The sequence below is a fragment of the Nelumbo nucifera genome, chromosome 3, assembly GCF_055504915.1.
Source record: "Nelumbo nucifera cultivar China Antique chromosome 3, China Antique-T2T, whole genome shotgun sequence".
In the NCBI taxonomy this organism is placed as follows: Eukaryota; Viridiplantae; Streptophyta; class Magnoliopsida; order Proteales; family Nelumbonaceae; genus Nelumbo; species Nelumbo nucifera.
Genome location: NC_142651.1, coordinates 61,228,548 through 61,243,963, shown reverse-complemented (window position 1 = coordinate 61,243,963; position 15,416 = coordinate 61,228,548). Strand labels below are relative to the sequence as shown.

At 32.8% G+C, this 15,416-nt stretch overlaps 1 protein-coding gene across 1 annotated transcript; it reads right to left on the bottom strand.

Annotated features, from left to right (window-relative positions):
- Positions 1–713: 713 nt before the first annotated feature.
- On the bottom strand, positions 714–12,419 carry LOC104609453 (uncharacterized). The gene is made up of 7 exons (XM_010275778.1): positions 12,281–12,419; positions 11,189–11,341; positions 10,681–11,076; positions 10,482–10,558; positions 1,053–2,135; positions 852–916; positions 714–756 (listed from the first exon to the last, which is right to left on the bottom strand). The coding sequence occupies exons 1-7, from the start codon at positions 12,417–12,419 to the stop codon at positions 714–716; spliced, it is 1,956 nt and encodes a 651-aa protein (XP_010274080.1).
- Between the last annotated feature and the right edge of the window lie 2,997 nt (positions 12,420–15,416).

Here is a 15,416-nt window from a genome sequence, read left to right as displayed (position 1 = left end):
TGGTGTTCACACACCCTTTTAATCACCTCCGAACCATGAAGCCATTTCCATTCAATGTTATGAAGGGAAACTATATATACATTGCAACTACACATCATAACAACTTATAAGTTAACCTAATCATCATGAATCTTGCTATCTTCTACAGAAAAGTAAACATACGGTGAACTCATGTTCATGATTATGAATAGTTATAATTTGGGTTTGTTCATAAGATTTTTCATCTAAAATTTTAAACTGAAGTTAGATGTAGGTTGGAGACAATTTTCTTTATTTCAGTTTTGGGTAGAAATCCAAATGATATAAACTTAAAAATGATGGATCTCAGCCATATGTGTTTTGACAGGAAATGAGCTAGTAACTATGATGATTGACTGTTAAATTTCTACATAATGGTTTAGGCTACCAACAAAGTATGAGTTTCATATCATACCAAGCCAACACTCAAATTCAAATTCCATTTTAGATCCATCTGATAGCTATGAACTTGGGTAGTGTTGGGTTAGGTCTAGGACGAACTAGACCCAATCCTAAGACTTGGACTAAGCTTGAGTGTAGTCCAACCTAAACCCTTAACACAACTGAGGTTGATTGTAACTTTTTGGTGTATGGTCATTCAGAGAGAAATGAGACTTCATTGGGGGCCATCAATAAATAAACATTGAAATAAATGTTGTTACCTATTTCTTTCCTACATAAAATATACAAAGACATTATTGTTCTTCAAACTCTTTATCTACATTCTCAACTAAGCAACTAAAATAACCAAGTTCACATTATTATATACAAGTTCATTACTCTAAAGAAGAGAATCCAATCTTGTTATAAAAGCTTCTTCATGGCCAACTTACAAGTCATCCATCTGATATTCGTTGATATTGAAGTCCGGGTCCATGAGTACTTCACCACCTTGACTCTATAAATAGAAAGAAAGAAAGTTTAATTAGTGAGGAGAACTACCAGGATTTAAACAAAATAATCTAGAGGGAAGCCATCTTTCCAACAGTAAAGAAAATTAAGACAGGTTTTAAATAAATAAGCATTGTACATGCCTGATCATCCTGATCCACTTGATTGAGGATAGCGCAGAGATCATTAATTTCATCAAATGGTTGCATAGCTGAAGTGTTTTCAATGTCAGGGCTGCTTGTTACAAGGTCTAAGAGGCTATCAAGTTCACTTTCAAACTCGGTTAAGTTTGGTCTTTTCTGTTCAGGCAATGGCTGTAGTGGTAGTGGAAGTTGTTGCTTTTGAATCACATTGGGGAATGATGGCACTAGAGATTGTTGTTGTTGTTGATTACTCACATTGAGGAATGATTGGATCGAAGGTTGTTGTTTCTGAATCACACAAGGAAACATCATCTGAAAATGGTTTGCACATTGGGAACCACACGAAGAATCCAATCCTTGAGGAGAAAAACCAGAACGAAATGAGCCAAACTCGAGAAATGGAGGATATTTCCCAGTTGCTGTGACAATTCCCTTGCCTTTTTGCATCTCATTCATGGAGTTGTAGCTACCACTCATACTCTTTGATGGTCTATTAGCAAAGAGCACAGTTTTACCAAATCCAACTGGCTCTCCAGCACTTGCAATCTGAATTCCAGCATGGTTATAATTGGTGTAATTGAAATAAGGGACCTGGTTATGGTTGTTGGATGACCCCATGTTTCTATTAACTAGTGAGCTACTGGCAAATGGTCTCGATTGCATCTGAGGCTGTTGATGGTTCATCTGCACTATATCTTCACCACTTCTATGACTATTTGAAGTATCACCGAGCAAGGAAGATGTTGTGACAATGTGGGATCTCACTTCAAAACCTGAATGTTTGGTACCATTTCGTTGATCAAGAGATGATTCAAGAAAATTAGATTTCTTCAGGTTCCCCTGATTGCTAGCTGAAATTGAATGTTCATGTAATTGAGACATTGGAGAACTTCCGTGTCTTGGCCTGAATGACATTCCAGTAAATTGTTGAGTATCCTGCAACTCTGGAAGTCTACCTTGTAAGTGGAGCACTAGTGAAGGATGACCTACTGCAAAGCTTGATTTACTAATCAAGGATCTTGCTACACTTGGTTCAGGAGCTTGGCTTGCTTGCTTAAGTCGCTTTAAGAAGATGCGGTATTTCTACAGATTGTGATGAGTATTGCCACCATTGTCCATAAATAAGGTGAGGGAAAAACCATATTAGAAACATTAATTTAAGGATTCAACTCTAAATAAGCCTACCAAATTCACTGTATTCAAATAAATAAACCTAGTATATCAAGAAAAAAATAACCTTTTTCAACCTAGGAAACCTACTTTTTATTTTATGTGATTGCTAACCATATGATGGCTTATAATGATAAGAAACACACAAATATGTCAAAGCACAACAAAACTCACATATACATGCATTCAATTCCAGGGAATGTAAAAACCATGAATATGAAACATGAAGGGTCTAAATCTGATTCGAAAAATGTAGAATGAAAGAAAAATACCATATTAAAGATATGGAGCAAAACTATTTAGCTGAAACTCTTTAACACATAGTTAATTTATGCATCATACAGTTATCATGATGATTTCTAGAGCATGACATTTAAATAATAGCATGCTAAGTATTTTAACTAATTATAAAATGCATGCCAAAGAATATCATTATACATTATCCAATAACTTAAGATGCTTAACTTTACATGTAAAATATTGCTTTGGTTAGAGAATAAAAGCCTATTCAGGAACCTCCACTTGTTCTTATCCACACTTCAAGCCCAATGGGCTTTCATGAAAGGGGGTGTGTTAGAGAATAAAAACCTTTTCAGAATCTTTACCTAACAAATTAAGCTTTTAGGTTGAATGGTTCCTTGTAGTGTAGTAGTGAAAATTTGGGATATAGTATCTCCAATGTCTTGTTTGCACATAGCATAAACAAGACATTGGATAAAATTTGGGTTCATTCCCATCAAAGTCTTATCTAAAATGAAAAAATCAAATAAACCTCTTGTAACTTTTGTTTCCTTTCTTGCTAAACAAGCATTTAGTTGTGTTATGATTTGCCTTGGTTTTAATTTATGAAGTATAACTGTACAAGAGAAACAATACAATTTCGAAACGCTACTTTTGTTCTTCACATTTTTCTACTACTTGAAGCAAATGATTTTTCTTTGAATTTTGGATTAACTTCAATATTATTACTTTAAAAAATCACTAGTGTCATTCCTATTTTACCAAACATACATGGCACCGTTTTATTTTTCTTCATTCTACTGTAAACAAAATGGAAGTTACAAATGTGTTGCACACTTTATGGTACCGAATAATAGTCTTTGGTGTTATTGTGAATCACTATCCTATCATCCATGTTGCACAAGAAACATTGAAACTTTTTCATGTTATGCTTTTATAGACTCTGATCTTCAATGTTACCAGTCAAATCATTGGATTGTTGATTTGTGATATAAAAATCCATTGATACTATTGCATTGTGACATGAAAACCTAATGTATGTAACATTGAACAATTGTATAGTGATTTTAGATACAAAGATAGTTTTCTTTGTTTTGGAAAAATGCAATCTTAAGATACTAAGGCTGCATTTGGAAACGATGCAAATGGAGTGTAAATCCCGGTTCAGGGTAAATTTGCATTCTGGTTCACTTTTGCCGGTGTTTGGCAACATTACATTTATGTATTTACAAATGACAGATCAATGCATATTTACATTGATAATAAGATGTAAAAGTACATCAATAAAAAAGAAGTAAATTTGCATTCAAGTTGGCTTTTGATAAAAAAAAGCATATGCTTTTTTGAAATTCATGTTTGCATCCATTACGACTAAAAGTCTGTTTGGTAAGAAAGTAAATTTGTCAGTGCAAAACTAACCCAACTTTGCAATTTATATGAACCATTTTACACTCTATATATTTGCACTCACATTTATTTGCATTGTTTCCAAGCACAGCCTAAGGTAGTGAAAATACTATTTAGTTTCCTTAACACATTTTGCTTGCTACTAATTTTATATTTCACGAAAAAACATATATGTTTAAAAAATTGTATCGGGCATTTTAGCATGGTAATTAGTAAGTTTGTAAGGAAGAATGTTTTACTTATTGGTTATTATTTTATAGTACAGTCAGAAATTTTTGTACAATAGTTTTTGTTTTGTTTTTTTCTACAAATACAACAAATTCTTTTAAAAAGTTATATTCTAAATTTCATGCACAATGGCAACACAAAGTTATATAAAAGAGTTATTCTTTCCTTCCTAAAACTAAATCTTTATGGAAATATATAAAAGGGCGCATCTTAGTTTTGAATACCCACCATTTGACTCTAGGGATGTGGGGACAAATTTGTGGGCTTAAAGAAGAGGTTTTGCAGCATATTTGGTTGGTAGAGGCAACACTAGATTTTGGTATAATGGCTGGTCAAAATTGATATGTAGTGCCCACTATATTTGTAGGCATCAAACCTAGCTTGAAACTGTAAACCATGCACTGAGTTTGAATAATAACCAACAATTGAAGGAAGGATTGATTAGTGAGTTCTTTAGGTTTTTCCGTTGGACTTTAGATATTTGACCAAGGGTGTTAACCCTCTATATATAGTTCCAATATGGATTAGCCTCCCTTGGCTCCTTGTTAATCTTTACAAGGATATTTGAGATCTATAGCTCAGGTAGTAGAGAGAGTTTTGAGAATCAATCTAACTATATTGCAATTGCAAAGAGAAGGAAAAGGTAGTCTTTCAGCCTATTGGAAATATCTTGGATTTAGATTCCAACCTTTGCATAGATGGTGAACATGTTATTACACCAATGGTTAAATCACAGTAGGATCTGAATGATGCAATGACAAACAGTATGGATTAGTTGAATCAAGTTGCCAAGAAAGCTATGGATAGAGAAAGGATTAGAAATATCTTAGGTGAAATTTTTGTTTTGTCTCACAAATCATTGCAGTTTAGTTCTTTTATGCTTAGGATTTCTCGATTAGTGGAGACAGAAACAACATAAGGACTCTTGTTAAGAACCAAAGACTAGAACTTCAAAAAGAAAATATTAGGGCGGTTGTGCTAGTTGAGAAGGAAAAGATATGGGTGTAGTGAATTCCCACCAGGTGTTTGAAAAGGTGAATGACTCCGCTCCGTGATTAATCAAGATGTAGCACTAGTAGTGACAGATGATTTGGCTAATGATAGTGAATTGGAATATGAACTTGAAATATAGAAATTAAGTATAGCGAATTGGAGACAGATTAATGAAACCCTACAAAGAAGTATTGTATGAGAACTGACTAGTCACTTGTTTCTCCTATGGAAAAATCAAATTTGTAGCAAAGAAGCTGAAGTTCATTCTACGAGAAAATACATGCAAGTTCAATGTGGAACAAGCAACTTTGCCTCCAACGGCACAAATACAAGTCCATAGGCCTTCAAAGCCAAACAAAGGTTTCAACCGTCGATATCATTAGTATATTTGAGGGGCAAGGTGTGATCATTCATAAAATTGTCTTTTCTTCTTTAAAGACAAAAAAAAAAAAAAAACTAAAGAAATTGAAACTGATCTGAGAAGAGGAAATTAAAAGGTACTCGATTGGATCACTTGCAAATGGAAATGACAATGGCTTATACCTCATTTTGAGAATAGTGAAGCCAAGGAGTATTAATATTTTAAATATTTGTATGTTAAATTATTTGTTTAATCTTTACTTTTGAAATGGTTGTGTTTGAATAAAATTCAGTTACTACCATAATATTTGAAGTGGCCACTTTTTAGGGATTAGGATGTTATGTGTGTGAATTTTAAGAGTGGAGTTATCACTTTTTTGTAAGTGGATAGACTTTTTTAAAAGTGAGAGTTTAACCTCTTCTAAGATTCTATCTATTGAAATTTTATAATGCCACGTATTTAAAGGGTGAGGGCTGCTGCCTGAAGACCTTCCATATATATATATATATATATATATATATATATATATATATATATGTCTGTATATATAATAGATTTGGAAGACTAGGTGAGGGCATGTAACAGTGCTACCCTAGGCCCCAGGGGTATAGGCTGGTGAAACCATAACCCAACACTTGGTCCAAATTGAACTGTGGGCAAGGATCTTACATCCAAGGAGCGCTAAGGCTTCACTAAGACCATTATGGAGGTCCTTCTGTTAGAAAAGAAAACAATCTCAATCCACTAATAATAATGAAAGATGAGTCTCTTCCAGTCTTCAAAATAAGTATTGAGTTGAGAAAAAACAAAGGCAAAAGAAGGAAATTTTGATTGTTCAAAAACTGAAATCTGCAAATTGGTTAGGCTAAATAACCAAATGTATTTTATGATAATATCAGTCACAAACAAATTGAAAATAAAGGGTAAAAAGGGATAGGATATGGGAACACTATTGGTAGTGGGACCAAGATGGCCCCATAGATTACTCTCTCTATCTTCTGTTAATGGGCTAAATTTGAGCCCCTAATTAAAATATTGAAACTTGCAATCTTAATTCTTTTTTGGTGCGAAACGTTATTGAAAATTTGGTAAAGTTTGATATAGATTGTAGGATTGTAAAGGTGGTCAAAATATGACAGGTTGTGCAAGATCTCTATTTGATCTGACTGATGAATCATACAAACACTCATTGGGACCCGTGCACCTTGTTACGCAAAATTGAAGTTGAAAGAAACTTGTGACATTTTTAATTGAGTTAAGTCAATCCACGTCAAGTCAAGTATTATATTTTTGAGTTATGGTTAATTGTTTTAATCATAATTCAAATTGAAATTCTATTCTAGTGAGAGTGGCTAATACAAATGTTAATGGGTCAAGTTAGATGGTAAATTTGACTTGAATCAGCCCTGCACGGTGACTTTAATCCAAATCGGATGCATGTTTAGCTGGCTTGTCCCATCAGGTCATAATATCCCTACAAATATAAAGGGTATTCTTCTAATTTATTTGATCTAACTTTTATCCCCTAACCTTAAAGTTTAGGATTTCTTTCAATGTTTGTTTTAACCAAAATCAGGTGTAGTATTAGGTTAGAGTTTTTCATTATTTAAACCAATTTGGTTTTAAGTTTGGTTAACCCCAGAAATTGGGTCATAATACCTTTAAACATATAAAGAGTATTCTTGTAATTTGGTTTGACTTCCAACCCCTAACCTTAAAGTATATGATTTTTTTTTCAATATTTGCTTTTGGTTATTTTCTTGTTTCACTTTGGAGAAGTGATACCTTGGAACCCATAAACCAATTTACAACTTAAATTAATGGCTGTTGAGTTTTCAAAAAGTATCACAAAAATACAATTGAAAGACTATGGGACAAGTTGTGTCAATATCGAGTTGAACCCTATAGGTCAGCACAGGTTAAAAAACTGCATAGTATTGAGTCAAGTTGGGATGGGTTTGAGTGGAAGCATGGAAGGATCGAGTTAGGGTTGAGTCAAACATGTGCCAACCTACCGAACCCTATAGGGTTCAACCTAATACTAACCCAACCCATGTCACAATCTTTCAATTGTATCTTTTGTGACGCATTTTGAAAACTCAAGAGCTATTAATTTAAGATGCAAATTGGTTTATAGGGTATTGGCTTGACATCCTTATTCTCCTATGCTTTATTTTTATTATGTATGGACTTTTTTTAAAGAAAATGAAGTGGAAAGAGCTCTATGAAATTCTTAATTAGGTGTGATCATGGGCCAAGTTAGGCTATGGGCCTACTATAAAGTTTTATTAATGCAATTATTTTAAAACAGAATTTAAATTAATAAAAATTAGTTTTAAAATTAATAAATTTCTCATAGAAAAATTAATTTTTTAAGATTGATACTTTTTATTAGTTTTATTTATAAAAATAATTTTATTATAAAATTAATTTTGTTTATAATATGAGTAATTTAGTTGGACTTTCAATTAATAAAAATTATTATTATTATTATTTTATTAACAATTTTAAATTAATTTTTATAATTTTTAAATATTACTTAAATAGATTAGAATTATAACTTTTATAGTTTTACTAGTAATAAGAATTAATAATTATGCTACCAAATTAAGTTAACTAGGATTGTTAAACCGAACAAATAAGTTACCTAATTAAATAGATAACCTAAAGCAGACTTGTTAATTAATTTGCACTTATAACTATTATATAATATACGGAGCTATATTGGCATCAAACTAATGGACACATATGTAGTATGGGCCTAAACTAATGTGTTAGGCTAGAATTTTCAGTCCTTGGGTTGGGCCAAAAAACTTGGGCCAGACCTAAACTTTGGACAGGCTTGGGTTGAGAGGTCTCCAGTAGTTTGAGCCCAACCTAGGCCTGACCCAACCCAAGCTTTCTTGAACCAATACATACAAATGTGTATTATGTCTAAGTAAAAATTATCTTTTCAATGTATGTGTACATTTGTAAATGAGAATCTATAGATATTAATTCTCAATGAATTTTACTCTTAATTTGGGCCATAAAGCACAATAAAAGATAATACAAGATGGGTATATATATTCTTTTTTAAACCTAGTCAATCTGCCCAAGCCCAATAAACCCAGCTTAGTCGGAGCCTAATTCGATTGTGTTGGGTTAAGCTCAAGTTGGGACAGGGTTGATAAATTTGGCTTAACCTTGGGTTGGCCTAGGCCTGTTCCTAAGGTTTGCACCTTTAGAATTGGTCCTCGATTGACCTACAACCCGACCCAACCCTCTTGAGTTGCACCCCTAGTGCTTACTTGGCTAGTAAATGGGCTAATCAATTTATTGAATAAAGTAATTAAGTTCATAATAAATTAATGTTAACTAAATTATTAGGTTAGTAAAGGTTAGTTTGGTTAATTAACTAATTTAGTTTTTGATAATTTAATTATGTGATAATATAAATTTGTGATAATTTAGTTGGCTATAATTAGATAATAAATAAGATACTTTAAGTTAATTATGGGATAATTATGTTACTTGATTTTTTAAAACCAATTAAATAATTATGTTACTTTAAGTTTTTTTTTTCCTTTTTTTGAGTCTCTTTAAATTGTTTTCTACTAAAATATAATAATTCATTTTATGATAATAAAGTAACTTGACATATTGCACATATGTATTAAAGGCAAATAGTAAAGATCAACTCCATATTTTTTTGAGTAGGAGTAAAGATCAACTCCATAATGTAATTAATAAAAAAAAGTGAAATATGCATTGTTATTGTAGAGAGAGAGAGAGATGCCTATATTCAAGGGATTTTAAAAGAGGAAACTGCCCATAGGTGGAAGATAAAGTTTTTTATGAGAAAGTTAAGCCCAATTTTCAACAAACCAGTGAATATGGAGTAAAAACAGGGAGATATTTTAAGAAAGAGATCTTAGGAATATGAGAAGTGGGACAAGACGGATGGGAAGGGGAGAGAAGCTTTAGGAATACTTTTAAGTAATTGGAATGGGAAGAGAGAGGAGTGATGACATGACAGATTGAGAGTGGTGGGAATGAGAAGGGAGAGAGAATTAAGGATAATGCACGAAAGAGGGTTTGGATAAAGGAGAGGCCTGGGAGGTGTATAAGACTTCAAAGTAACACATCAATGAACAATTATGTTCAAAGGTCACATTGTTAACTGGTTTATCTTAATTACTCTATTTTACATTTCTCCAATATATCTCAATGTTGAAGATGCCATATGAAACATATCCTTTAAAAATATAAAAATCACTATACAACTTGTAGCTAATTCTTATATTTTGCATGCTAGAATTTAGGTGATACAAACCATACATAAGATTGCAAAATTAAGTTTTTAATGACTCAGAATTGCAATCTCTTTTTAAGAAACAAATTATAAGTGCCAAATGAGTGAAAGGATACATCCTCAAATTTGAGGGAGGTTATGTAAAATTCAATACTTATATCTTTTTAACTTTTCTATGTCAAGTAAGAACTATTTTGTACATCTGGACCACAAGTATAAGAACTACCAACTTGTAGCTTTTAGGATCTCTGACTCGTCGCAGTAGAGATGATATACCCAGTATCGGGTATATCGTATCATATCGTTGGAGTTTCAATACACCTGTTTATAGGTGTTTTGAGACCCCTCTTGTTTTAATAAATATGGGGGGGGGGGGGGGGGGGGGTTAAGGGGTTGGGGGCATGGTTAAAAGTATCCCGTGTATTGGATTCTATATATTTTTTTTTAGCTTTCTTTTTCAAAATTTGGTTTTGGGGGAGGCTTTATACATATTTTTTATTAAAAAAAGAGGGGGTCCAAAATACCTGTAAACAGATGTATTGAGACCCCAACGATACAATATGGTATGTCCCATATCAAAATTTTGATCCTTAATTAGTTGTGGGATGTGGAATGAAGCAAAACAGAAAAAAAAAAAAAATGAAGAAGAAAAGAAATAACGTATTTTTTATAATAGAAACGTGAAGACAACAACATCCAAATGGCAATTCTCTTCAAACTCAAGTTTAAAACGAACCTGTAAGTGACTGGCAATATTTTCTCTAGTCAATCCTGATATACCCATCTGCTCAAGTATTTTCTTGGGCATAGCCTCTGGATCAAGAAAAATATGAACATAGCAGATATATATATATGAGAAAGGAAAAGAAGAGAAAGGAGAGAAACAAGTAGAAGGAAATAATTTGCCATGTTTCAAGTACAAAGAAAATACTTACTCTCATAGCCTAATTTTTTGACAGCATCCAAGAACTGCTGGTGAAGCTCTGTAGTCCAAACCACCCTTGATCTCTTTGTGGTGAAGGAAACACTTTTACCTACTTCAACCACTTTGTTGTCGTTGCTGCTGGTTGTATTTCTCTTGGTTCCTTTTTTCCAGTTCCCTTCATTCACTGAGGATACACACTCAATATCCTCCCTAAACACACTCTGATCGGATTCTCCCTCAATGCTCCTTGTCCTCTCCGGTTCCATAATGGTCTCTTTTCTTTTCAGAACTACATGTTGCCAAAGATTTCTAACATCATTCATGGTTATTGGCTTCTTAATGTAATAAGAAGCCCCTGCTTTTAGACATTTCAATATGACATTCTCTTTGTCATCAGCTGACATAACTGCATATCAGATAGATCTCAGTCAGGGATAGAAATCACCAAAGAACTAACCAACTTCATGAAAATGAGAGAGAGAGAGAGAGAGAGAGAGAAACTGAAGGGTGACACTCACTAATGACAGGCAGCTTGAATTCTGCCATGATGTGCTTTAGGAGAGTGATTCCATCCATACCAGGCATGTAAACATCTGTGAGAACAAGGTCAAATCCTCCTTTCCTCTCCTGAAGAATTGACAAAGCATCAAGTCCATTTTTAACAGCCACAACTAAAAACGACAAAGTGAACAATCATTAATCAGAACAATGGAACATAAGCTAGAAATCAAAAAAAGAAAAAATCACAAGTACAAAAGTACTGTTGTTGTGTTTTCTTATAAGGATCTTGAAGATAAAATTTTCTGTTGATTTCTATTGAAGTTCTTCATATAACTTAACAGAATACTGGAGGATTGACATACAACACAAACAAATTAGTATACATGAAAGATAATTAGTATGCATTTTGATTATGAGCTAATCATCTTCATCAATTACATTTCCTGTAGAGTTTGCACATATACATAATGATCAAATGCTAAAGCTTCTATATAATATCTTGGAGGATATGGAAATAAGAAAATGAAAACTGGTAATTAGCACTTTGAAGCAGAACATCCTCTAACTAAACTTGTAGTATATACAATGGAAACTTGACTTATATTCATGTGTTATAAAAGGAAAGTATGTAACATGCTGAAATAATAATAATAATAATAATAATAATAATAATAATAATAATAATAATAATAATAATAATAATAAAGAAATTTTGTAGGCCCAAATCATGGAAATTAAGGATCTTTTTACTTCTCAACTTCAGAATCCTAGTCAGAAAAGAAAAAGGGAAATGAAAGAAGAAAACATATATATATATATATATATATATATATATATATATATATATATATATATATTCAGAACAAAGAATAAAATAGAAGAAAAAACAAAGAGAGGAAGAAAAGAAGAGTTCATTTCTTCCATAATAAGAATAGGCATATATAATATCTGCAATTCTAGTTGGGGATGACTATTTTTACTGCCCAGAGCAAAGACACCTAAACATGGTAATAAAAAATATTATACATGAAGAGCATTTGAATGAACAATTTAACAAGCTCAGATAGATTTAACGAAGCAAGCATGAAATTCCAGATCAAAGTACGTACCTTGGTATTTCAATATCCGAAGGATTGCTTCAACAACCTTAAGGCATATAGCATCATCGTCTACAATCAAAACACGGAGCTCAGCAGGAAAGGTTTTGGTATTGCTTGATTGAGCTGCTTGAGCTATTTCACTTTCCATTCTCAGACAACAATCAGATAATACCTAACCTAAGGGATGAGTTTCACCAATGAACAAGAAATAGATAGAACAAAAGATGCCACAACTGCAGGCAACACATTGATTTTATAGGGGAAAAGTGCCAATAGAGCTATAAATAAGAAACTGCGTACAGGATTCTTTTTTCTGAATTTTTACTTCATTTTTTAATAGTCATTCCAAAGCATAGACAATTATCAAGATGGGCGTTTAGTTGCATCCTTAGTTTTAGGACTATAATTAGGAGGAAATTATCAAGATTAGATCTTGTGGGTTTGCGTTTTCTAGGAAATTAAATTCATTATATGTCACATTTATTCAACTAGAAACAACCTTCTGTTTACTTCTATCTGTATAACCAATCAAATGTTGTTAATTGTTATTAGAGGGAATTTAGTTCATTTATTAAGACTGACGCTCTCGCTGGTTTTCTTAGTTCCTTGTGTTGTTTATATTAATTTCTTAATATATTAAAACACCTACTTAATTAAGATTTTCATGCCACAACATTCATTAAGTACTCTTGCAGGCTCCAATACCACAGAACCTAGCAACATGTGGTGTTAAACTGAAAATGTTTAAGATCTTTTTTAGCCCATTAATTAGCTTATGAGTTTATCCATGTTTCATCTATGTTGGTATATATGCATGACTATACTCAGTAAGTCACTAATTTATTAAAAAAAATGAAAATAAAGCATGTTAATTAATTGGTTGAAAATATCCCAATCAATTAGAGAGCAAAATGGAATCTGGGGATCAATATGTATAGAGAGTTATGTAAATAAAACAAGTATTCCAGGTCAAATCAGATAAGGTTTCACCATGAAACATATATTATATTGAGGTGTACCCATGGAAAAACAAAAGGACATTAGTGAAGCCATATATCTGATTAGAAATGGTTTTGATTAATTGGCCATCTTGTTACTATGATCTTGTGAATTGACCATTTAATTGGTGTTATTTGTTTAAATTTTTGGAAAAAATACCTAGAAATTTTATTATTAGTAATTTAATGTAAAAGATGAAATTCTTTATTCTAACTATTCCATAGCAATAAATGAATGTGCTAAAAATGGGAGAGAACGTCGTCAAAGGTTGTTTCATCCTCATCCATAAAAGAGAAAAGAGACAAATCTCCGACTAATACCTGCTTGAACTTTCAATGCATCACACTAAATAGTCAACTTTCCATATATTAAAAGAAGGCCTTCATAAGGATAGAGCATTTCTACAAAATGTACATATGCATTTGTTTATCCCATTTTTATATAGTTTTCGATTATTTTGTATTTTTTCAAATTTTAGCTCAGCACTCTAAGCCAAAATTTTCTCTAAATGTGAGCATGCTAAATGGTATTTCGAGAAAAAAAGTTTAGGCCCATTTGGTTCACATGAATAGGGGTTTGGAATCGGGGCTATTCTGATTCCAACCATTTGGTTGGGTAGAATCGGAATCCCATTCCCATTCCTGCTGGAATAGCATTCCCCCATTTGAGGGAATGATCATTCCTTACCCCTCTCTTGGGAATGAAATCCCATTCCTGCTGATTTTAACTTTCATTCTCATTCTTGTTTGAGAGAGAGAAAGAGAAGCACATACTGAAAATGGCATTAACAGTGACATGCCTTTAGAGATATTTTTCCCTCTAAAGTATTTCCGTGGACTGATCCAAGCTGATTTTATTTAGTATTTCATAGTAATAAAGTTATTTGACACATAATATTTCATAGTAATAAAGTTGACAGCAGTAAATCCACAAGTCACATGATCATGATTAATCAAATATTACACTTACACATAAAAGGTTCTTGTTAGAGAATATAAACCTACTCAAGGACTTCACTTAGAGAATCCAAGTGGTCTAGTATTCGATACTCATTGCCCCCATTATAGTTAGTTAAATTTCAGTACAAAGTATAGGTGGGCCTGTTTCTGCTCGCACTTCAAATCCGATGGGTTTTGCGTGAAGTGACGTGTTAGAGAACAAAAACTATCCAAAAGCCCTCATCTAATAATTTAAGCTTTTAGGTTGAATGGTTCTTTAACATAGTATCAAAACCTATTTGATTAAGTGATCTAGTGTTCATCTTCGTCACCTAGTTATAATTAATTAAATTTTAGCATGAGGCATATATGGGCCATAATTATCCAAAAAAGGGTCAAATGCATTTGATTTAATCAAAGAGAGCTCTAGTAGAAAATTCTTCAATTTTGCCCTTTTTTCATTTGATTCAAGTTGTTATTTAGACCATTTTTTTTCTTTTTCTTTTTCATTATTTTTTCTTCTTCTTTTTCATTATTTTTTCTTCAGTTCTTATCTAGACGACCCTCAAAGTAATGAAATAGATCCATGGTAGGGGTGTATCGGGCAGTATCGATACTTTTTTTACTAGTTTTTATTTTTTTCAAAAACGGTTTAGGAGGGCCGGTTTAAGATTCCTCCACCCCATGAACTAGTCAGAACCCCATATCAGGGTACTCCCAATATGATACATATTATCGGCCGATACAAATCGATATGTATCGATTTTTTGAACCTTGCATGAAGGTCATCAATGACAATGATGTATATAACCAGTTTGTCCAATATTGTTAGTTACTTCAGTGTTTAATGTATCGAGGAAAACTCGACACGAGTAAGCGCAATGCCGAACTACTCGGGTTGTTACGCCTTCCAGCATCATCTCACACGAGGAAGGTAACAGACTCCTTAGACTCGCATATCGTTAATTGTTCCTTGAGTTCAGACTTGAGAGGTGAGGTGAGACATCTGTATCACCTTCAACTGACAATATTACTCTCATGCTTCAAATTTGAAACCACGGGCCAGAGTCTGAGCCAGAGGCCGAAATATAACTCAGTTTTATAGCTTAGGTTTCTGATCAACCGAGGCTAAAATTGATCAATATGCATGTGGAATGCTCTTCTAAGGTGATATAAAGATTGAAAATTTAGGAACCACAAACAGTGCA

Coding starts and splice junctions, on each gene's coding strand:
- LOC104609453 (XM_010275778.1), bottom strand. CDS start 12,419: ATGGAAAGTGAAATAGCTCAAGCAGCTCAATCAAGCAATACCAAAACC. Junction 11,342..12,280: donor TCGGATATTGAAATACCAAG/GTACGTACTTTG, acceptor TGTCGTTTTTAG/TTGTGGCTGTTAAAAATGGA. Junction 11,077..11,188: donor ATTCAAGCTGCCTGTCATTA/GTGAGTGTCACC, acceptor TCTGATATGCAG/TTATGTCAGCTGATGACAAA.